The sequence below is a fragment of the Agelaius tricolor genome, unplaced genomic scaffold (genome assembly GCF_023055355.1).
Source record: "Agelaius tricolor isolate 1412-34295 unplaced genomic scaffold, bAgeTri1.0.p SCAF_1, whole genome shotgun sequence".
NCBI classification, from domain to species: domain Eukaryota; kingdom Metazoa; phylum Chordata; class Aves; order Passeriformes; family Icteridae; genus Agelaius; species Agelaius tricolor.
In genome coordinates this window covers 39,667,295-39,692,138 of record NW_027269261.1, presented here as the reverse complement: position 1 = coordinate 39,692,138, position 24,844 = coordinate 39,667,295, and the positions used below count along the sequence as shown (strand labels likewise).

The 24,844-nt window shown below is 41.9% G+C and overlaps 2 protein-coding genes across 2 annotated transcripts; both read left to right on the top strand.

Moving 5' to 3' along the window:
* The first annotated feature begins 973 nt into the window (after nucleotides 1–973).
* SFT2D1 (SFT2 domain containing 1) lies at nucleotides 974–20,124 on the top strand. Its single transcript, XM_071430731.1, has 8 exons — nucleotides 974–1,150; nucleotides 7,214–7,300; nucleotides 9,109–9,191; nucleotides 12,555–12,636; nucleotides 15,025–15,060; nucleotides 15,810–15,868; nucleotides 17,231–17,260; nucleotides 19,418–20,124. Exons 1-8 carry the CDS (start codon nucleotides 1,088–1,090, stop codon nucleotides 19,455–19,457), a joined length of 480 nt encoding a protein of 159 aa, XP_071286832.1. The 5' UTR covers nucleotides 974–1,087; the 3' UTR covers nucleotides 19,458–20,124.
* A 2,067-nt stretch (nucleotides 20,125–22,191) lies between these two features.
* Nucleotides 22,192–23,685, top strand: PRR18 (proline rich 18). The gene has a single exon (XM_071430718.1). It carries the CDS (start codon nucleotides 22,468–22,470, stop codon nucleotides 23,278–23,280), a length of 813 nt encoding a protein of 270 aa, XP_071286819.1. The 5' UTR covers nucleotides 22,192–22,467; the 3' UTR covers nucleotides 23,281–23,685.
* The last annotated feature ends 1,159 nt before the right edge of the window (nucleotides 23,686–24,844 follow it).

Below are 24,844 nucleotides of genomic sequence, written 5' to 3'. Positions count from 1 at the left end.
GATGGGTTTCCTGAACTGTGGTGTAAGAAAAAAGGTAACTTTTTCAGCTTTTGCTTCCTTGTTCCTTGTTTTTTTTGTCACCACTACCTGTCACTGTCAGCAATGCAGGCTCGTTGGAAGATGTTCACAGTTGAATTTTCAGAAGCACAGGATATTTTCAAAATATACGAAGGGCATTCATTCCCCACTGTTAAGTTCCCTTCCCTTCAGAGGCCTTCAGAAGCTGCTGCTTTGACGTGAGCTGTTTGCACCACACAGCAGAATTGAGGTGGGGTCTCATCAAGTGGAATAGGCAAGTCCCCAAAGCAGCTCTACGTTTTGTTTTCTACCATGCTCCCAGTAGGTCGCTGTAGGACCACTTGTTTAAGATTCCTTATAACCCCTGATCTTAACCTTTCAGCAGTATTCATTCAAACATCCCACTTCCAAAGGTAAAGAACACAAGGGTGGGGAGGAATACAGGACATTAGAGCCCTACATTATGACCAGAGCAATCACAGAACAGGATCGCATCCAGATGGTTCTTGGACACATCCACTGATGGATACTACACAACCTCTCGGGACAATCTGTTCCAGTGTTAGGTAGCCTGCATAGTAAAGACGTTCTAGCCCGTACTCAACTGGAACTTCCTGTGCATCATTTCAAGAACCAGGCTCTGCTCGTTGGTGCCAAGCAATAGACCACAGGCAACAGGCAGAAACTGATGCTAAGGAAGTTCCGCCTGTACGAGGTACCCCAGCACCAGCGTGTCCCAACGCGGTTCTGCCGGGGCCCTGCGCACCCGCTGTGTTCTGTGTCCTGTGCTCATCGGGCACAAGCAAATCACGCTGCCGTGCGAAGGCCGATTCCGCGGGCGGCGATGAAGGTGGGGTCGGGCTGAAGAAGCCCTTCCTTCTTCCTGCCCGGCGCCTCCAGCCAGGGCTGCACCGCCGCACCCCGCACACGGCCGGCACTGCGCAGGCGCGGCCCTGCCACCGCCTCGGGGCGCGCGTCACTTCCTGGCTGGGCCGGCGGCGCGCGGCCCCGTCCCGCCCCATCCCGGCCCCGGCGCCGCCCTGCCGTGCCCTGCCCTGGGAGGGCCGGCATGGAGAAGCTGCGGCGGGTGCTGGCCGGGCAGGACGATGAGGAGCAGGGACTGACGGCGCAGGTACGGCCCGGCGAGAGCCCGCTCTCCCTTCCCCTCCCCGGCGCGGGGCCGCGAGGGTCGAGCGGCGCTGGAGCCGCACCGGGCCGGGCGCTGCCGTGCTCCCCCCGCCGCCTTCCGCCGTCCTCGGCCTGCGCACACGCACACCCCGCTTGCCGGTGCCTGCCCGACCGGGACAGAGCGGGGCAGGCATCGCCAGGCAAAGGACAGACCGAAGTTTGCGGCGTGCGAGGGGCGGTGTGGGCAGCAGGCTCTGCCCGGAGGATGAGTGTTGGCCAATTACTCATGTGTGCAGCTTTTGGCTGTGTTGGTGGTGGCTTGGGGTCCTTCGGTTTCTACAAGTTTTTCTTGTGCTTAAGCAGGGAGCAGATAGCATGCTATGCTCCCTTCCAACCCGACTGAGTCTGCGATTCAGTGTAAATTGCTTCTCCGTTCCCGCATGCCCTTAAATTTGCAGAAACAAAGGTTTTGTTTAGCAAACAAAACATCGTTTTGTCTACATTCTGCTGAAGTTACTTACTCCTTAAGTATGGCTTAATTGTTCTATTTCCTTCCCACTATGTTCCTCATCGTCAGCGAGTTTTTTTTGTTTCGTTTTTACTGTGTTTAGAGACCATACATTCCTGAGAACTAATCTCTAGGTTGAAGCAAAGCTGAGCATGCTTACAAAGAACCATTTATTCCTTTAGCTCCCTCTTAGCTCATGTGACTGCAGGTCAAAGTGCCCCACATCAAGGAATATCTTGCTCGCTAGTTCCAGCGTGCTGGAGCATGGTGGAGGAGGCTGGAATGTAGCTGGGATCTGAGCTGCGGCTGACAAACCTTGGGGAACCAGCACAAACTGAGCATAGCTGGGGTGATACTGCTTCTGGCAGCTTGCTGCTGGCATGCTTCACCTGGTTTTGCACCGAGTTGTCATTTGTCTTCAAGGTTCGTGAATTTGGCCTCTCTGCCACAACAAAGCACCTAAATTGTGTCCACTGATTCTGAAAGCAGTGTAGAATCTTTGCCCTTTCACACCAGAACTGGCTGCCAGCATTTGGGAGGGATGCTTCACCTTCTGCTCTTCTCAAGATTATCAAAGAAAAACTTACATTTCTGTTAATCACTGTTCAGTTCCAAGAGAATTGATTATTCTGCCATCACCAGGCACATTTCATGCAAGACACAGGATAGTGACATAGAGTTTTCCTTTATTTGGTGCTGTGATAGTTGTTTCAAGGTGGCAATCAGTAGATAAAAGCCTACATATTTAATGCTTTTTAATTTGAGTTGTATACCTTGAGGAGAGAACTCAGCTAAGAATGTGTTTAATTTGTTAAATGTCAGTAATTAAACTCTATAGGATTTCACTATTGCATGTAATGATACTCTTATAGCCAGAGAAGACTTTAAATAAGAAAAATCTGCCTATACTTAAAGCCTGTCTGGTACATGGTAGAAGAAAACTTATAAATGTGTCTTGGGAGTGTCATTTGAGGTGAACCAGAAAGAGCTTTAAAATAAATAAATACCCCTTGACTTAAAAAACCCCAAAAAACTCAAGTGTTTAAATCAGGCAGTTTCTCAGCTGTATTTTTTCTCTCAAGGTAGCAATGTGTTTGTAGAACAGTGGAAATCAAGCCTCTTTTTAGAGAGGATATTCATATGTGACCTTCACTAAAGCTAGAGCTGAGTGGTGCTGACTATTTTTAAAGTGTGTGTATTAGAGCAAAAAAAGTATGTGCACCCATGCAGAGAGGAACACTTGGTAAGAGGTGGGGCTGTGAAAGAAAGTGTGAGGTTAGGCATTGTGTGTGTAAAATCTTCAGCTGTTTCCATGATCTTTCTGGAGACGAGTCATGTGTTTGGCTGAAAACAAAGGCCCTCTCTTTGGAATATCTGATAGTTGTGTAATAGCCATCATATGGTTCATGTCCATAGATATCTCTGGATTCTTTGCTTTGGTTTTTGCAGAACCATTATCATGAAGTCACAAGTCATTCATGCTAAGTAGAATGTAAGTCTATAATGAAAGAACTGTGTGATGATTCAGTGAAGTCTTTCTGTACTTTCTAAACTCTTCAGATGACCAGCTGTTGTGTCTTGCTGCAATTAGATCCATTATTCTAAATATATTAAAAAAAAAAGGAATAAATTACCAAAAAGATTGATAATAAATGTAGCAGCGTGATGATGTTTTCAGGGCAGCATTATGCTGTTTAGTTTTATCAACACCAAAACTAATGTAAAAGCAGTCCATGTGACACATTGGATGTTGCATGAAATCTGACAGCTGCATAAAGCACTCAATAAGATTTCAACAGAGGAATAGACCAGGTATTTCTTATATTTTTATAAGAAATTGTATATTGCATTTCTTATATAAAATTTCTTATATTTAATTTCTTATGTTACACTTCTTGTATTTTAATCTCAACTGGTGATAGAAATACATATAAGGAGGCCTGTTAGGGAAAGATGAAAATATATCACTATAAATATTGTTTCACTGTGGTTTAGAAACTGAATTCTGCAAATTTACTCAGCGTTTCTCTGCATTTTCTCCATTACTTGCATATTTACCATTGAGAGAAGATGTAATTGTTAACTTCTAGATTAGTAAAATAAAGTGGTTCTGTTTTTCTGTTTGCCCATGTGGAAAACTGTTATAAGATCAGTAATATATGGAGGGAGCCTAGGTGGGTGCTCAGAGCCACAAGAACTATTTATTTTTGATCAAAAGCAGCCTTGCGGATTATCATTCATGCTGTTTATTGTGTGTGTATTGTGTGTGTAAACTCTTCAGCAGTGATGCTGTTATTGCAAGCCTGTTCCTTATGTTTCAGAAAGTCTCCATTCCAGACTCCGGTTTCCACTTGATGTTTCCTCTTGATTTTTGGAAGTCTTGGTCATTTCTTTCATATACTATTAGCTTGAAATAGCCTGTGAATAAAAAGCTTCTTGCCCAGGAATTTGGCATTAAAGCTTAGCAATAGAAAACTAAGGATTTCCTTTTGTTGATTTCAGTTTAATTTTTCTTCTTAGAAACAAGTTGATAAGCAGTATAGCAAGAAGGGTTATGTTTTACAGGAACTCCCTTGCCACCACTACTGTTCTTCACACAAACTACAGATGTGGAACATGCCTGGAAATTATTTCAGCCTCCTAAGTAAAAGCTTTTGCTTATGCAAATACCATAGACTGCAGTGACAATTCTTTTTATCTGAAATCTGGGATTTGCTGTATAATTTATGTCAGGCACACAAAAAGAATCTTTAGCACCTTTGCGTTGATTCCTGCTTTTGTTGAGGGCAGTTTAGACTTCCTTTTTCTTAGGGTTCATAGTCTGTTGCCTCAGGGTGTTCCATGGTCCCTGGTACAGAAATTACTGCCTGCAGCACATGTGGCAGGGTTCCTCCTCTGTCAGGTCCTCAGCTTCTAGAGTGAGCCTGGCATTTGAGCACAAGCTGGTGCCTGGTTTACACAGCTGAACTGGGTATCTGTGACTCAACTTTTGCAGCAAGGTGCTTCTCTGCAGTGGTGAAAACAGGCGTCTTGGAAAGGCAATGAGTTCCATCGCTTCCGTGAAACCCAAAAAATAGAAATTGTAGAATATCCTGACTTGGAAGGGACCCACAAGGACCATCGAGTCCAGCTGCTGGCTCTGCACAGCACCATCCCCAAGAGTCATATCCTGTGCCTGAGAGCATTGTCCAAATGCTTCCTGAGCTCTCTCAGGCCTGTGATCACTTCCCTGGGAGCCTGTTCCAGTGCCCAGCCACCCTCAGGGTGAAAAGCTTTTTTCTAATATCCAGCCTAAACCTCCTTTCACAGCTTCAGCTGTTCCCTCATGTCATGTCACTGGTCACCACAGATAAGTGATCAGTGTGTGCCCCTCTGCTTCCTGTCATGAGGAAGCAGTGGACTGCACTGAGGTCTCCCCTCAGTCCCCTTAGGTCTTAGGGACTAAGAAAATGCATTACCAGATCCCCAGTTTCAGGATTTCAAACACTGTATTAAATAGGTTCATCTTGACAACATAAATGGTGATATCATTGGGAGTGGTTGGAAGGATGAGCCTTCATTTTAATACCATATAATGTATTTAGTCTTATTATTACACAGAATGCACTGGCAGCCCTCATGCCACAGCTTATCTTCCTGCAGTTCATGTGCATATATTGTCAGTCAATTTTTAAGAATTAAATCCATAAAATGCATCAAACTTTTTGGGGTTTGTGGTAATTTCTGCTCCAAGCCTTTGTGTGGTTCTCTTATTTCTTGTGCTGGTTTTTTGTTTGTTTGTTTGTTTGTTTGTTCACCTCTTAACTGGTAGGGATTTAACTGAAAATAAAGCTCTTTTCAAATTTATTTGAAGAATGAAGTCTCCTGGTAGTCACTTCAGGAGCACTGTCAGATAATAAGATTAGAAGTAGAAGAGCAGTAAGTAGCAGCAGTGACCTGATGCACCTGAATAAAGGATTTATCTTCATCCTTTCCCTGTTTTCTAGGCAATCTGAAATGTGTGTGCTGGGTTTACTGATATTATTGGCCTATCTACACTTCATTTCTGAACACAGATGGGAAGGATTTTTACTCTTTATTTTTGTGTGTATGTGTGTTTGTGATTAGTTGTATGAATAGTTGTAACTGAAGGCATGATTGAAATGGGTATCTTCAGCTGTTCATACTCTTCTTAAAAATGCAGGCATTCAGGACTCTGTCAAATATGATTTAAAATACTAAACCATCATTCAGTTACTGTTTTTGTCTGTTTCTTTAATGCATGCATAAGGATAAAGTGTTGGACCTAGCAAGGTAAGCTACATCTTCTGACCTTTGGGAAGTTCTGTCATCACAGCACCCTTATGTGTGTGTGCATGTTGCAGTTTTTTATTAAACTAGGTACAGATTTCTCATTTGTACAAATGTGAAATTATTCTAAGCAATAACCAGGTTTCCTTGGTTAGCTTACCACTGCCTGAAAGAGAAATTTCTCAGGAGATAAAGAGGAATATCATTGGCTGGGGAGAGTATATAATGTATATTTGGTTAATAAGTCTTGATTAAAACACCTGTTGACTAAATAACAGGAGAGCAAGTTTGCCCGTGACGGCTGAACAAATAGGAAAGTTGTTCATTTAAAGTAATTTTATGTAAGCTGAAGCAACACTTCACTTAATAGGCCAGTTTAGAACAGAAAGTACATTTAATTGTGGTGACCTGGAGTAAGATGAAATGTATTGTTCTTACAGCGTAGATGGAGATGAGCTGAGCATATCTAACAAATCACTTCTGCTGAAAGGGTCCTTTCTGCCAGCTACATGGCCCTGCCTTTTTCCTTACATCAGCCCTGCTGCTTTTCTGACAGCTTGCAGAGCTGGCTTGGCTCATTAGCCAAGTCATCAGAATAGAAGGAACACTAATTCTGTTCTCATGTCAGGAGTTGTGTCAGGTAGCTCAGCTCATTAGGTCCTGGGAGTCACTCTGCAGAAGCAGGAAGTGAAATATTCCCTTTCAGCAAGTTAGCTTAGTCTGATCAGACAAACTGTGTTAATTTGCCTACACTTTCAGGAAGGTAATTGGAAGAGAAATTGGAGTTGTAATGCTTGCAGTGGATACTGGCATTAATATGTACAAGGGATCCTCTCTAGTAATAGGAAAAGGTGTTAATGTCTATAGAAACCTACAGTGTTGCACAAATGAATTCATTCCTTTGCAAATTGCTGGAAGGTCCATTCGTTCTTTTGATTTGATACAACTGAGACTATTTTCAGTTGTGTGGTGATTAAAAAAACCTGTTTGAAAGTGAAGTAGTGTTGCTTGCATGCCAGGCTATACCTTTATGGGTTTTGTCTTTTTTGTTTGTTTGTAAATATGTTTCCATATGTTCCAGATTGATAATATTATTTTGTGATATGAAAGAATTAATACACAAATAACTGTTAAGCAAGGTAAAATTAATATTTCTGGCTAAAATTATTTTGTTTGAAATTAAGGGCTTCAGTGGTAGAGAAAAAATTGTCCTTTAGATTGTTCTAAACTGGATGTGTAATATCATCTTTTTCCTCTCTTCTTATTAAGGTCCTTGATGCCTCAACACTCAGCTTTGGAACTCGAGTCAGATGGTTTGCCATATGCTTTGTTGCTGGCATTTTATGTTCTTTTCTTGTAAGTAAAGTTATTTTCTTCCTTGGGCTTTATTATTTTTCTAGAGCTAAACCTCATTCATAATCCTCTTTTATGTATGATTCCGTGTTTGCTTTATCCTGCATTCTATATTTTGTGTGCTTTTATTTAACTGGACATTAAATGTATAATTGGTTGTTGATCTCTAAATTATGATTTTGGTAATTTTTCTTCCAATTACAGAAGTGAGCATTTTTACTGTAGCATAATACATTTTCTTACTAAAAGGTTTGAACACTGACAAAATATGCTCTAATGCTCTACTTTTGCACCTGGTATATTAGCAAAGAGGTGTGTACCCATCTTATATTTTTTTCTCTCTAATAAAAGGAAAACAGACATGGGAAGCTTTAAAGGTTTTTAAAGGCTGAAGAAACCACAAGTGTAGCATGTCACACTCAACAAATCAATGGGTGTGGTTGTGTGTTGACACTTGAAAAACCTGCTGCACTCCTGGTGGTTTTACAGTCAGCAAATCATGTGTTCATTCCTGAAGTTTAGGGGCTGGCAGGAGTCTGCAGCCTGCAGTTAAGAGTTGAGATCTATTAATTGCTTGGCTCTGTCAAAATTTGACACAGGTAACTTGCACAAGAATGCAGTTTTTCAGCTGCATGGAAACTCCCAGAAACAGCTGAAAAAACATTAGGGAAGTCCTCTCCTTCTTCTCTGTTTTCCTTCCTCTCCCTTTTCCTTCCCCTTTCTTCCTTCCTCCCTTTCGTCCTCGCTCTTTTCCTTTCATTTCACCACAGATTTCCACTGAAATTGCAATTGAGTAGAATGCAGTTGCTTTTTTGTTTGGTTGGGTTTTTTCAGGACGCAGTATGCAGATCACAGTTTGTTTTGCTTCTAGTGGAGGCTTTCTTTAGGCTCTGACAGGCTGAGAAAGTTGGGTCTGTACAGCCTGGAGAAGGGAAGGTTGTGTGGAGACCTCATAGCAGCCTTCCAGTATCTGAAGTAGGTCTGCAGGGAAGCCAGGAAGGGGCTCTTTGTTAGGAGATGTAGTGATAGGACAAGGAGTAATGGGTACAAATTGAGAACAGGGATATTTAGGTTAGATATAAGGAAGAAATTCTTTATTGTGAGGCACTAGAATAGGTTGTCCAGAGAAACTGTGGATGCCCCATCCCTGGCACTGTTCAAAGCCAGGCTGAATGGGGCTTTGAGCAGCCTGGTCTAGTGGGAGGTTGTATCTAGGTGATCTTTCAGGTCCCTTTCCTATCTAGGTGTATCTAGTTGTATCTAGGTGATCTTTCAGGTCCCTTTTCTCCCATAGGGAACTGTGATCAGCATAAGGCTTCAGATTTTTTTAAGTTCAGTGGAAAGAAGAGATATCTGGAAGAATTCTAAAATGTTTCTATTCTGCCTCAGTGTGTATTTAAGCTGCAAGTCTCAATGGTTGATTGGAGGAGAAGGGAGATGGTGAATATTAGTGCAGCTTTATGACATTTTATCTTGTGTGCAGAGGTGTAGGATGTACAGTGGGGCATTATAACAAAAATGGAAGTGTTGTGAAATAGGATGTAAACAGTACAAATAAATGTGTTCAGTAATATAAATAAACTGCCTAGTTGTAAAAATATCCAGAAATCCAGTGAACCAACCCACTGTTTGCCAGCAGGTGGCAATAGAAGTGTGCTGGGGAGTAATTGCTGCAACTCTGAGAGCAGTGTGCTCTGCTAGTGTATGTCAGAATAATGTTCTTCATAGTATGAAGTTGTATTTATGGACTATAAAATCTAAATAAATTGAATTAACTAATTGCAAACGTGCCAACAACCTGTCTTTTATAGGGAACAGCATTGCTATGGCTCCCAAAGGGGATCAAACTTTTTGCAGTGTTCTACACCCTGGGAAATATTGCTGCTCTCGCCAGGTATGATTTCTGAGTTATTGGTTTTAGAAAAGTACCCTCCTTTTCAGCTACATTTCTATTTGCTTTTGCTCTAGAGTGCTATGTTGTGTGTAAACAGCATTGTTTTATATTGAATGCTAATAACAAAAACTTGTTTGTTTTACAGTTTTGTTGTTTATCAGTTACCTTACACAACTGTTTGTGGGCACATCACAGCTGGTATCTGAAGTATGAATAACAAATTGCTAGCTGAATGTTTTGTACTTTTTACATCTAAGTCCTTCTTCCAGGTATAGAAGTACCTCAGCTTCAGGAGCAAACTGGTGGTTTGCCCTTTGTGTGGATACTTTGTTACTGGAAGGAGCTTTTTGCTTTTAACAGAGAGATCATCATGTGTCCAAGAAAACTTTCAAAAAGGAAACATTCAGGAAATCCTTGTTTTGACTGTAAGGCTGAAGGCAGAATCTAACATTTGCTCATAGTGTATTTTTAAACTCTCTGATTCTTTGAAATGTTCCACATAGCAGTCCTAAAAGATTTGCCTCTAAAAGGGGCCCTCTTAAGATTGAAAACTTTGCTTTCACAGTTTGAGAGACACATAAGAAACATAATGTCCTTAAGGTATTTTCAATTTCTGTTTTTCCTCCTTCTCTTATTATCTTAGTGTAGTTGAGGCATGGTCATGGGACTCAAACCCCATGGAGTCTGGTCTTGACTTTCATGGAGTCTGAGTTTAGTCAAGTAACTTAACTTTTGAATCAAAGCATTGTTAATCTGTTAGAACTCAAATGTTAATGTGGCATTAACATTTGAGAAACGTGAAGGTTCTGCTTTTCCTCAACAAATATGTTAGGAGACAATAATGTCTATACTGACATTGAGTCTCAATTGTAGAACTATTCCATCTCATAGTCTGACAAGACAAAAAGTGAATACTGGAGATAGGCAAAGCTAAGTGTTTGCCTTTCTCTCCCTTGTCTTACTCTCTATTCTTTGGTTTTGGTTTGGGATAAGTTTTTTTGGTTGTATTGTTTTTACCTGGTACTTTGTGTATATTTTCACTTCTTCAAATTAAATGAGCATTTTAGAAACTTAGTACTAATGAAGTCTAATTGAGTTAAGAGGAAAGTTTTTCCAGACTAGTATTTCTTTCAGGAGAATGCTGAAAAACTTTAGTCTGCACTCCAGCTAAAATTAGAAGAAAGAAGAGGCCCATTTTTCATTCAATACTCCTTTTGGATATAAAAAACAGGCAGCTGTGTTCTAAGAACAGTAGGAGATGACAATGAAATCCCAAATTGACAAGCAGATTTAAACTTTTCCAGGCTTCTTTGCAAGTCTGTATTTAAACCAAAATGCAGTCACCACTCTTACTAGCCTGTCTAGTCCCCTCTAGCTTGATTTTACTATTGTTTTCTAACCATGCACATGAAAACAATGATACTTGATTGTTCTCAGGGATGATGAGTGTGTCTCTACAGAATGGTGTATCTAAAAGAATTATTCTGTTTAATTGGAGGATGTCTAGAATTTATTTCCAGCCTTTTTTTCTGCTCCATATGGAATCTCTTCTCATCTCTGGTGCAGCTCTTGTGATGTTGGTCTTCTCAATATGAATCAGATTACAAACAATGAATTTTGCTTTCTATATTTTTTTCTGCCTACTTTATGTGGCCAAAATGTAATTCCTTTTTACCACTTCATTTTTCTCATCACTATCCTTCCACTAGCTAATATTTTCTTCTAGTTTTTCATGTCCCCTTTTTTTTTGTCTTAATTTAATTTTATGGCTCAGCAGACAAGATGGAAAAATACTGAGAAGAAATTAGTTTGGATTGCAATGAATATAAAACTTTTCTTTTTCTATTGAATTGTGAAAACTTTTTTTTCATTTAATATGGACATTTGAAGTCTGTCTCCATAAGATAAAAAATGTGAAGGAGATACATTGTGCAAAGTTGCTGGTAGGAGAACAGTTGGATATAGAAGATTGAGTTTTATTTGCTGCTTGGAATGTGGATTCCCATATTTCTTCTGTCGTAGAAGGCTTATGATTGGTTTCAGGAGGAAACTCTATCAAATTCTTTCCTGCTTCATTTCATATAAAAAAAGAATTACTAGAAAAGGAGTTAGACTAGGTTTTCTGCTCTGTAGTAAAGCATTCAGACCACCACAAGATTACAGGCATTTGAACTCTTTCTTTAAATTGTTGTGTTTTCTACAAAGCAGAATGACAAGGAAGAAAGAGACTCATCTCAAATATTTGAAGCCAGAGAAATACTCCTGAGGTTGTGAACTCTTAGTTCAGATGGCATTTCTGTGCATAAAAAGGTACAGCATGTGGTGTTGCTGATGGTTTTCATTCTCCCTTCTAGTTAACTACAGAGTAGAAAAAAGCAGGAGGATTAATACAAACTACTGAACTTTTCTGCCTTTTTGCTTGCTGAGTTTAACTAAAAGAGGTAGAACTTCCCTGTAATCTTGATTGTAGCTACTTGCATTCTGCCTGGGTTAAAGTATGTATTATTAAACAAAAATTTTCTACAGCAGGTTGGTCTTTGTAATCTTGACATTATTTTGGCAAGTCAGTTGTTATAACAGCTTCAACACAAAATTCACTAGACTTGATAACTCTGCTATACTTAAAATGTTTTGTTTTGGTAATGTAAAAAGCTCTAACCGCTATATTTGTTTCCATTATGTTTCCTGAAATCTTGGATATGATCTCATTTACTTCTGCAGTTGAGTTTGCTCATCTTTTTTTTTTCCTTCTTTTTTTTTCTATTATGGTGCTTGCCATCTTAAAATAACAATCAAAACATCTTTGACCACCCACCCATCTCTAAATTCATGTAGAGCTACTTATAGTCATAGTTCAATCTCCCCCCATTTAGTATCTCTTAACATGATTTAAATTTAACTGTAACTGCACTGCTTTCTTAATCGCCTTTATTTATAAATGGCATTCAGCACCATCAAGCAGATTATTAGTTGAAATGTGTTTTTTCTTATTTGATGGAAGAGTTCATAAAAACTGTTTTGCTTCTGTTATTCCTTAAGTATATCATTGTCACACTGTCCTTTCTTATCTCAACCAATATAAGTGTTCTTGTATTTGCCTGTTACTTTTTTTTTTTCACTATGGTAATATTTTGGAAAGAATTTCGTGACCAAGGGTGACTCATAAACTGTTTCCAGGGCTAAATTCATGGAGTATTTCACCTTCTGTTCTAGTTAGTCTCTGTTGCTAAGCACTGAAATATCTTTTTTTAAAACCTTTGTAGTCATCTATCTGTTGGAAAACGGGTCAATTACCTACTGTCTTTTAGAAAGAGTTATTTGAAAATGATTTACAATTTGTTTTGGTTTTTTATCTCCTATTAGTACATGTTTCCTGATGGGGCCATTGAAGCAACTGAAAGCAATGTTTGATCCTAAACGATTAATAGCTACGATTGTGATGTTGGTAAATATACTATCTTTCTTTCCTTTTATCAAAAAGTTTTCCTTTAGCCTCAAAGCTAAATTTGATGCTTTTCTAAAGGGAGGTTATTTCTCAGTCTGCCTCTTCCTTCTGCAGAGAAATGACAGTAAAGCTGTTAAGCTCTGTATGTCACAAAGATCATCTAGCTCCTTTCTCTGAACATGTGTGTTTTTGTTCTTTATGATTTTTTAATTAATCATTTGGAGTAAAATATTCTTCATGAAATCTTTCTTACTAAATGATAATGGCAGGTTAATTATTTTTCATTTATTTTCTAAAATATTTTCTACAAGAACAAGGGGAGAGACTTTTTAGCTACTGTGGAAAGTCAGTGGCCATCAAGTGTAGCTTGACAGTTGTTTTTTGGCTGCAGCTGGTCTGTAAAGGTCAGTGGTTCAGCACTTTCAAAGCAATGGAGAAAATTAATTTTTTTTCCCCAAAGTCTGGGACGCCACATGTTCACCTTTGAGATTCTCCATTGTGACATCCCTGGCTCCTTTACTTCCATGACCATCATTTCTTCTTCCAGGAGGATGGAAAAAACCTTCTCCCCAGTATCAGAATTCCTATCCCTATATTAAGGATAGGAATCTCTATATTAGGTAGTTAAAATAAATTTCTCCCCTTGCTGCTTCTCTGTTTAATACTTTTCTCTCTTGCTCCTATGATTTGTTTCAACTTTGATTTTTGAAATGTAGTTGGCTTTCCTATTCTCTCTATCATATAACTTGTTTTTCTAGTTTAGTGAGTAAGAAAGTCTTCATAAATTCTTTCTGGATGGCTGTCATATGGAGGTTGTATGTTTTTCATCTCACACACCCACATGAAAAATAGTTATTATCTCTTTTGAGAAGCTTACATTTGCCCCTGTCTTTTGGGGAAGTCACTTGATCATTGCTTGGACTTTGCTTTGTTCAATAGAGGTTTGTTTTGTTTTGTTTGAGTGTTCTTGTTTTGTTCTGTCACTATTTCCAACATACCAAGTTACAAGTCCTAGGAAGGGTATGTTTTGTAGGAGTGAATTAAAAATGTCCAAGAATATCTCCAGTTCTGCTAGAGTCTGTATTTTCTGAGCATAAATTCTTTAACATTTTACAGCTGTGAGCTTTTTCCAATGAAGCTGAGAGCCTAGGCCAGACTCTTAAAACAGCAGGCGCAAAAATCATTTTGCTCTGATGATCCTGTCATCCACTGTGCTCAGACATCATGACAAAAAAAATAACTTTGAAGGCAGTAAAAACAAAGCACATCAGGGAGGAGAGCAGAGAGCAGAGCACACATCAGAGACCTACCTGTGCAGAGAGGCTACCAGCAAGGTTGGGAAAATGAGAATGAAAGGTTTCATCTAATAGTGAGTGTGAACATTGGATGAGAGTCAAGACTTTTAGTATGGAAATTTCAGTAAAACACAGAAGAACTGGTAAATTTAAAGTTTTGAAAACTCTGGATGAATTTGACTGTTTTAATCCCCATGCTAACACAAAGCTAGAATTGTAGGCAGTTCAGGAGTCACAAACGTGTTTGGAAAATTTCAAGCATGTATTACTTTTCTTCCTTTCAATAAAACACCAACAAATTTTTTTTCAAGTGAAAGTTGATTTGTGGTTTTGTTCTGTTTTGTACTATGTGTAATGAAAAATGGAGGAAGCCAGATAAGATCTAGTGGAAAAGTTCTAAGTGGTGGTTAAGCTTGCACAAATGGTATGATTATTTGGCATAGTAAACTATTATCATTGTAACGTTCCATCCCAAGTGTTTCAGTACCTCGAACAAAGCTTCACGTGAGCTTTTTCACTGTACCTGAGGCAGCTGCTCCCTAGTGGACTCTTCATTAGTGTCAGAAGATGAAAAAGCACTGGCAGATGAGGCATAGCCTGTATTTGCCAGATCCTGTAATTGAGAATGGATGTTTTTAATAAAGGGTTGTTGGTAGCGATGCACACATCTTTCTTGTCAGAGACAGGTGTTATGAATACCAGGTTCAAAATGATGGTATGTACTGGAATAAGAGAGGAGCAGTTACCAGGCTTCTTGATTCCTTTCAGTAAAGCTTTATCATCTAAGCCCACCTCTTAATAGAATCAACAAATATGGGTGCACACACCGGCTTATACTCCTGGTATAACTCAACTCCTGCCTTGTCTTCCTTTTAAGACTTGTCCCAGCCCTTCTGGCCATGTATACCTCATACTGGGCTTTGAAAAACACCATCAAGTTCATCATATAGTCACTGTGAGACAGCCTTTGTTTCATAAGTCAATTTTAAAGTACTGATTGCCCATTGTAAACATGGGAGGGATTACTGTACTTTCTTCATTGTGTATTTGAGTATTTATTCTTTTTTTCCTTTGTCTCTCCTTCTCACCCCAGCTTTGCCTAATATTGACTCTGTGTGCTGTATTCTGGGTAAGTGAGAATACTTTTTTTTTCTAAAAAGCAATCTCAGTTGGTTAGTTTATTAATTGTATTGTAGCTTTAAGATACAGTTCAGGGGTGAAGGAAAGGTGAACTCCTGTGTGATGTTTTTGTTGGCTGCAGTTGAGCTCAGGTGGAGTGATGAGCCTGCTGGCTATGAAAGCAAATGCATCCTTCCACCTGTGATGTAGATGAAAATGCAAAATCTAGAGCATTGGGTTCAATCTGCAAACCTCTAGAATAAAAACTAAGAAAACCAAGCTCAAATATTGTTTTGTTTCAGTGGTGCATACTTATGTCAGAAAATACCAGAGAGTGTATAGCTGTCTGCAGAAGCCATGGATACAGAATATTAAGCTGGTTAAGACAACAGAAAAAACCCAGAGGTATCTTCAGGCATCTTGGTTGAAAACTAACTGTAGTTGCATTCCGTAGAAGTAAATATCTCACTGGAATGAACTTCCATATTTGCAGAAGTACAGTGATGTGAGTGAGTGTTAACACTGATGTTGTTAGGTGTTTCCAAAGCTAGAAGAGGTTTACATAGCATGGTGCTAATGGAGTGATGAATAAAATGAGTGGACAGTTGTTGGGAAAGAAACAGCAAACTAAGACAAGGAAATTTAGGCATTGTCAGTCAACTCTATTCTTGATTGATCAGTCTGTGCCAATTGCTTGCAATATAGACTGGTGTGGTGCAAAATAAACTAATTTGCAGTATTTGCTTTATTTTTGTTTAGTGGAACAAAAAAGGTTTGGCGATGTTATTCTGCATATTGCAGTTCTTGGCAATGACCTGGTAAGATTCTTAAAATTCCTTTTAATTTCTTCTCCCTGTCCCTACACCCGCATGATTATAAACCTATATATATGATTCACATATAAGTGTGCCCAAATGCTAGCCTCAATCTGTTTTTCCTCAGCTAGGTTGTGTAACTCCAGCAAAATCTATATTCAATCGTCTTGCAAAAATGGTAATTTGAAGTATATTCTGCAATGTGTGAACTTATCTGAAGCCTTATGAAAGGAATACATATGCAAAAAAAATTGTCCTGCTTTTTCTGCATTGTAGAAGTATACTCTCCTCTTTTTTGAATTCTAACTAGTTTTTTATTTTTGAAATGAAAGAAACTAAAAAACATTTTCATAGGGTACGTCCTGCCCCAAGAATATACTGGGTAAAGAGTGGGTGGATGTGAGAGGGTGAATTTAGTGCAGCAGGTGCTGTGATGACCAGGAGCTCGGGGGCTGGGTTTGGCAGTGTGTGAGTGCAGTCAGGTGAATGCTTGCAAGCCTGGCAGAAGTTTTGGAAGTTACTGCCTTTTCCACAGAGATACACACTTGATGTCCTTGTCCCAGGTGAATTATTTGGTGTCCTTGTCCCAGATGCTCATTCTCAGGCAGCCCAAGGTGACCACAGACCACAGTTCTTGCTTGAACTTGCCCTGAGTACACAGAGTCTGTACTGAACGTGGGTCTGAGGACAAGGCACCATTTGTTCAGGACAGGGACTGTTGGGCATGGTGCTAGATAGAGGGAAGGCCTCCAGCTCAGACTGTGCTCTGTGTGTTTGCAGCAGACAGTTTGTTAACTGTCCTGGGGTTTGATCAGGCTGGGCATGAGAACACAACACTGCCTGGAGGCTTGTGAGAAGCAAGTTTCAGAGAATAATAGAATTGTCAGCTGTCTGAGTGTCACAGTTGTGGAATATTATTCATCCTACAGCATGTATCTGTATTTAGTTACATAAATAATATGATTAGATTTATATTTCCATAGTAATTTGATTGTCTTTTAAACTGGAAGAAGTTCTCTATCATCTTGAGTACCATTTTCACACAAATTTTCTATTCCTTTTGGATTTGGCACTAGTAAATCTGTTTTTTAAGTTGATGTGCAATGGAAGTTATGAACTACATTAAAAAAAAAAGAAAAAAACTCAACCAAACAAAGAAAAAGTAAACCACCAAATCCATGTCACTGTTTATTTCTTGTCCAAACATGTCCTCTTTTCTCAGGTAGGCATTAAATTGAATAGGTAATCTTGTTTAAAATTTTGTTACAACAGTTGCTTTTATTAATGCTGGCCTAAAGTGAAATAATCTGGTTCTAGGAGAGACATGAACATTCTGAAAATATACATTTTCCTTCTTTTTTTCAGGTATAGTCTGTCTTATATTCCTTTTGCAAGGTGAGTCTGCATAATAATTTCCATCTTAACAAAAGTCAGTTACCTTTATGCTGGGGAAAGGCATAAAGTACTTTATGTGTGTGGAAAAATAGAACTTTTTAATTTTTAGAAAATGGCGTAGCTGAACTTAAAATTCATGCTTAATATAAGCTTTAAATAGAAGTACAATACATAGTAATTCTCTTTAATGAATTTCTCAAGTTTCCACCACTGAAAATGAATCATGGTTTTGTTTAAATAATGTTTCTAATGATTTATCAATACAGTGATGGAATAGTCGCTTTTCTGGTACTAAAATTAAAGGTAACTTATGGATTTGAGATCCTAGTTAAAAGCAAACAAGCAATATAGTGGCAGCTTCTGTTTCTATTTCTGAATTCCTCCATCATTTTTAGGAGGGGCAAAGGCAATGCTCTATTTTCATTTTGGCAAGCTCCTCTCTTTTCTTTCATTCTTATGTGTACAAAAAGGGAATGAAAGCAGACCAAACACATAGCGAAAACACATGCAAGTAATCAAATGTAAGAATGTGTTTTTTCTATGATTCATGTAAAATGCAGTTTGGTCTTCCTGACAGTGGTTTTTTTTTTTTTTTTAATTAAGCACTTCCATTGCTGTAGTAGAGGTGTGGGGAAAAAGAATACAAAGTATTGTCTGTCCCTTTTATCTAGTGTTTTCCCATAGCATCGCCAAAAAAATCTGGTTTTTTAAAGCTGCAGATTTCATCTAGGAAGGATTTTTTTAAGATAGTTGTTGATAATTACAGTGAATAAAATAACTGAGCTCAGGCTTCAAACTGTCATTTTACTATTTCTGACAACTCAGACTAACCCAGACAGAAGTAGTATTCTGAATTCTTATAGGTCCAGTGGCCATGAGAGAGTCTCAGTAGGTTCATTCCTTCTTTTTGTCTTTTTTTTTTTAATTGCTTTCTCTGTAGAGAAAGCAAGTTGAGCTTCTGGTCTCTGACTTTTTCTTCCCTATCAGCAGTACTTCTAGGTTCTGGGCAGAAAAACATTATGTTATATGCATCACTTAATTTCTTTGGGTTTATTTATCTGTTAGATTTTATGAGCCAAAGAACTGAATTTTATACTGACTGCTTTCAGTAATACTGTGATTTCTTTAAGAATTACTGAGTTATTTGCTTATGTGGAGTGATATGATAAATTTGTTATATAGACTGCCTTTCTTACGGGAACAGTGATCAAAACTGTGCTAAGTGCCAGAGAACAGTATTATGTCATTTGTTTAAAGTATGCATTTCTCTTGATTTCATGAAATTATCATTCCTTGGTTTAACTCTTTTCATGGTTTGCTCTTCAGAACATTTTACTTGTTCATGGGCTTGTTGGGGTGGGGGTTGTTGGTTTCTGTTTGTTTCTTCCTAAATTAATGGTAGCTCTCCTGTTTGGCTTGGCAACAAAAAGCCCCACCAAACCAAACCCAAATGAAAACAACAACAAATGCAACAAAGACAAAACCCATACAGCTAAGTGACTTTAGGGAGTGATGATAGTATGTTTCTTTATTTTTTTTGAAACTGACTAGCAACAGAATACAAATTCTGTTGCTTACACTCTTAAGTGAGTAACTTACACTCTTTAGTAAGTTGGTTACTTTTCTGGGAAAAAGAAAAATAATGGAGACTAAAGGGAATGATCTGAGTGTAACAGTCAGAAAACAGTTTATTGTTGATTGAAAAAATGGAACCCTCCAGAACTTCCAAACCTTAAGGCTGAACCAGCTCTCTCCATCCTGCACTGTCAGTGCATAATTCCAACCCTTCAGCCTGTGCTTTATTTCCTGCACTGTGACGGTCCAGCCCCGATGTGGCTTGGAGCCCTGGCAGCTGTGCCCTGCTGGGGACTGGGCGCTCCTTAGCTGAGCCCTTGCTGGGCAGCCTTTGTGAAATCAGGCTCTGCCCTTTGCTCAGCCTCCCACAGTGCTGTGTCTGCATTTCAGCATGGCCTGCAATGCAAACAGCACGGAACCCTGGCACTGACCTGGCCTGAGCCTGGCCTTTAGATCCTGCATTTGATCAACTCTTGATATGTCTTGAGTTTCTGCCATATTTGTCATTTTAAATAGGTAATGGTTTAGATGTTTATAAGCAACATAACAAATCTTAACTGACTTTTTTTTTCTTTTTTAAAGGGATGCTGTGATTAAATGCTTCTCATCTTGCCTAGGGTAAATTAAAACCAGGAACCACTGTCCACTTTAAAAGGCAACTTTTTGCTCTGTAAATTTTACTCAAAAAACTCTACTTTGCCACTTCTGAAATACCCAGTAGCAGCTTAGTATTTTCCTTGCCTTTTACACTTGGGAGATTAAATAATTTTTACTAGAAACAGTTTTTTAAATAAATTTGGAGAATTATTTGTGTTTACCCTGGAACTTCCAGGCTTTTTGCTAACAAGAAAGTGCATTTAAGTACTTCATGCAGAGTAGTCTTAACACTACTTTGTATCCAGTAACAGTTTGTTCCCCAGTGGAGGCAAGTCACTAAGGCCTGGGTAGTATGCATAAAGGTTTCATTTACAGTTCTGTCTAAAACTTGCCATTCATGTTTGTATATTATCCATTGTATGCTTTTCCAAAGACAGAGTTTTATAAACATTGTAAAGATTTGGAAGGTTTGTAATTAATGCTCCTTTGAAATGTCTATACATGTGCCTTATGGAAATACTTAATGAGAATGTGAAAGGAATGTTTAAAACCTGTTGGATTTTATTAAAAAAGTTGTATTTTAAATGTTTTTTTTTTTTTTTTAAATACTTTCATACCTAAATACTTTTTACTACAAGAACTTATGGCTAATGTATAAATGGGACTGGTGAAATAAATTCATTTTAAAAGTGTCTAATACATTTTTATTTAGGAATCAACTATAGAGGGCTGAAAATTTCAGCATTACTCTTGAATAAAAATGAAAATATAAATGTTTGTATATGACTATATCCAAATTTGTTTGATAGATTTTCAGAAGTGACCTTAAAGCTTCTTTTAGTATTTAGACAAACTTTTCATTCTGACTTAATCTGGTAATAGATTGAAGTACTCTAACACTGCCTGGCTCCAGTAAGAGATTCTCATTTCTGATTTTTTCAGCTAAGAACTATCCAGTTATTCTGGAGCAAAGTTAAATCTTTAATGTGCATATTATATTGCGGGAGGTAGGTTCTTTTTTGCACAGGATGGATGTGCTTATATATGTGTGTTCAAAACTGAGTTGGTTTGGATTTTTTCTTCTGTTGATCCACAAATCTAGAAGAAGGAATGGCCTTGGAAAGATGTGATCTGCAGTGTCAGGAAGGAGAAAACCTCAATGTTCTTAGTATTCAGAGTTCAGGCTAAAGAGACAAATTGAGGTACAGTATGTTCCTGTTGAATATCAGTGCATGTTGCAAAACATAGCAACAACTTTTGGGGAAGCTGTGTACACGGTGATTGCATTATTTTGCAGTAGACTTCCAACTAAGCCACTCCTTTTAACTGGTTAGTAACAATAAATTGCCTGGGAGGCATCCTCCCTGCTGGTGATAGGGGGGGCAGGTAGTCCTGGCCTCACAGCAGGGCTTGCTAGAGCTGTGTGATGTAGGGACAGCTATTCCAGCTCTGCCCACGGCCCTTGGGTGCTGAGGCACCCTTGGGTGAATTTTTGGCTCCTTTTAATTTTCAGCTTGCATTGAAGAGGAAGTAGGATGTGCGTAGGCAGTGATGGGCATCATCCTGGAAGTGACTGCCCCTTCCCCAGTCGCTGCTGCTGACCTCAGCTGACTGGAAAGATCCCGTCCCATCCCGTCCCATCCCATCTCTCGTGCGTCAGGGCCAGGCTTTCATTTGCTCCAGAGCTGGTTTTGCTCATCACCCACCAGTTCTGGTGGTACACAACCACCTTCACTGTAGTCTTTAATTAGAGTTACATTGGTTATTCAAAATTAAATTATTTATTTATCCACTATGGGGGATTCACCATTCATCTGTTAACACTTAGATCACCGGGAGAGAATGGGTTCAAGAACCAACAGTTCCATGTACTGGTATGCTTCCTTATGCACTTTGGTCTGTTAGTTTCATCATGTGCCTTCCTTGTTCTTTTTCTCTCCTGAACATTTAAGGGTTTACTTTCTCCATCTGCATACAGAGCACACACTTTGTGTTGTTTTGCCTGTATCTTTTGCTCCTTCGCATCCTGTCTTTGTTTACTGTGTATGAGTATTCCAAGAGCTCACAGTTGGGGAATCTTCACAGTATAGTAATACTCTTTGTGATAGTGTGGAACCATAGGTGTGAAGATCTGTCCCTGTGGATTGCATACATGCTATCCATTTTTTGATAAAACTTTGGTATCCTAATTAAATCAGCAGTTTGAAATAAATTCTGTAGAAATTATATGCCATGACTTCTAAGGCTAAATTTTGGAGTGGTGGTAATCATCTTGGATCCATATGAAATATATGTTTACTTATTACTGCACAATGAAACTTCTCCAAACCTCTGTTGTTGGCTAGGGTACTTAAAAAGATAGGAAAGTGCTGTCTTGGATATCACAAAAACCCAAACCAAACCCCAAAGAAACAACAAACTTCCAACGGTGGGATGAGCATCAGCTGTGTCACAGAAGGCACTGGCACTAGAAGAAGGATCTCTGGACTGTACTCTTCAGTACCAAACCAGGCAGCGCTTGTCCACTAAGTCTGAGTCAGCCAGCCCTAGGTCTGAGTGTGTCTGGCTCTTGGCCTGTCTGCTTGCTCTTATTCATGATACTTCAAGTAATCAAAGTATTCTTGTTTTTAAGACGGCAAAAGAATTTAACATGATCTTAAAATATTGCTTTCTCACGCTTGGACGCTTGAGGACTTCGGGAGGAATTTAGAGCCTTTTTGCCCTCGGGGCGTGAGCCCCGCCATCCTCTTCTTTAGCTCGGCTCTGCTGTAGGGCGGGCAGGAGAGGACCGGGAAAAGGCTCCGGAGTAGCGCCGCGCCGAGCCCGACCAGTGCGGCTCGTTCGGCAGCGTGGCCAGTGCCGGCACGACCCCCGTCCCCGCCCGCACGCCCACCCCGCGCTGGGGAAGGGTGTTCCCGGGGCGGGCGAAGGGCGGGAAGGGGGACGGGTTATCGAGAGGGAAAATCGGCGGCTGTCGGCGCAGAGCGAGCGAGCCTTCCGCGCCGGCAGCTCGGGCTCCTCGTCCGCTCGTGGCCATGGGGCTGCAGCCCCGGCGCGCCGCGGGGCCCTGCCCGCCCGCGGGAAGGAGCGCCGCCCTGCCCGGAGGGCGCTCCGCTCCCCCCTGGGCCCGCAGCGACGAGCCGGAGGGAACTCCCGGGCGCCCCGCCACGCTGCCGCCCCTGCTGCCGGCCATCCTGCCGACCCCCTCCGCTTCCCCCGCTGCCGCCCGGGCGCAGCCCAAGAAGCCGCCGGCGGCCGCCTCGGCCCCCAAGAAAGCAGCGCCTCGGCCCGCAGAGGAGAAGGTGGCGAGGAAGGCGCGGGGGGCGCCCCCGGAGCGGCCGGGCCCCCTCTCCAGCTCCTGGCCCTGCTCGTCCCTGCAGCGGCCGCCTCCGCGGAGACCGCCGGCCGAGCGGGCGGCGCGGCCCCAGCCCACCCCGCCGCAGCCGCGGGGCCGCCCGGGGGCGCCGGGGGCGGGCAGCCGCTCCTGCGAGAGCCTCGGCGGGGCGCCGGGCGAGGCGGCGGGGCGCTTCTCGCTGAGCCTGCCGCCGGAGGCCATCCGGGTGCTGCAGCGCCGCAGCCTGGAGCGGCAGCGGGGGCAGCCCGCACCCTCTCCCGCCGGCAGAGCCGCCCCGGCCCGGCGCGGTGACCTGCGCGCTCTGCTGAAGGTTTCGCTGCTAAACGACCGGCACCGCTACGACGACGAGGAGTACGAGGAGGAGGAGGCGGGGGCCGCGGCGGACGAGGGGCTGGTGCGGAAATGCACCGAGTGGCTGCGCGGCGTGGAGAGCGCGGCCGGGCGCGACCACCCCGAGCGGCTGGAGACGCTGCCGCACCTGGGCACCCTCTGAGCCCCGCCGGGACCGGGGAGCGGCGCGGCGGGGGCCGCCGGAGCGGTCGGACCGGGGGGAGGTGGGGCCGCCATCCGCGATGTCGTGTTCCGTGTTGTGTTGTCGGCGCCCTGGCAGCCCGGGCGGGTGGCGGCAGGTGCCGGGCAGCGGAGCCCCTGGCCCGGAGCCGATCCTCGGAGCGCCGCCGCCGCCGCCGGGGCGAGGGACAAAGAAGCGGCGCCGGCCTCCGCCCGCCGGTGCCCGGGTGCTGGGAGGGAGGGCACCGGCTGTGGGCGTCCTGCCTCCACCCTCGCGGTTTTTTTAAAGATTTCTGACTACTTTATAAAATGTGCGTAATGGTTTTGTATATTTGTACATAAAAGTTCATTTTTATTTATTTGAATAAAGGACCCTTGTGTTGCGGTAGCCTTCGCGCCTTGGTGGCTTGACGTTGGGCTGTCCCAGCCTGGCGGTATCCGCTGTCTGGGTGTCCATAAGGTAAGGATGGCGGGCTGGTCGCCGTGCGGAGAGCCTGTGCCCTTCACACGTTTGCTCCTCGGAAGAGTCGCCGACAGCTCGGCTCCGGGGGAAAAGCAGAGCCGCGGATTCGGCGAGGCGGCGGAGGCAGGGACCGAGCAGGCGAGGGCGAGCCCGTCGCTGCTGGGGGCAGATGGCAGCAGCGCCGGCGGGGAGCGGTGCTCCCGGGGAGAGGCAGGGACGGCGGGAGGAGGATGGGGAGGTGCGAGCGGCCGCGGCGTGGGCAGAGCTCTGGTTCCCTGCGCCGGCGAACCGGAGAGGAACGGCTCGGTTTATGCATGGACTTGGCTATTTCATCCCCTCCCAGACAGTAATTCAGATATATCCGACCTTTCGAGCCACTGCCAGTGTACGAGAATAGGAAGGAAGGAGGGAGGGAAGGAGGGAGGGAGGGAGCACAGAGGCAGCATCCTTTGTCAGCGTCCCCCGGCTTCCCATCCCTGGGGCCCACTGCAGCCTTCCCCCCTCCGGGCTATGGCCATGCCTGGTGCTCTTCCGAGCTCTGTGTGTTGGGAGAGGCGAGGAGGGGGCTGGGAGGCCAAGTGTACAGAAATTACGGGCGGAAAGGGAAGGGTAAGTCTTTACCAGGCTTACAGTGTCTCGGCCACCTACTGTTGCTCTTTTATTGTTGTTATCCAGCTTCCCAGAACAACAGTCAGACCTGAGCATTTACTGTGATTCTATAAGTATTTTGCAAATGAATGTTTGAACTGGTTCAGCTGAATTTACTTAGCGGAGTAAAAGTTTAGTGCCACAAATTGGGTATTATAAATTTCACTAAGACATCAGTTGTTTACACCAAATGATGTCTGTGCTGACTTCCATTAAATCATGTCAGATAAACCTTTCTGTATATTAGTTGCACGATGTAGCCATGTGCTGCATTTTGTTTTGCTCCATGTTTGTTCAAGTACCTTTTTATTTTTTTCCACCTGAAACTTAAGGAATGACTGGGGAGATAAGGTTTGAGAAAATAAATATTTATTAAATGCATTGATACTGCCATTGAAAAAAATAATGAACCAATATAAGGCAATTGTGAAATAGC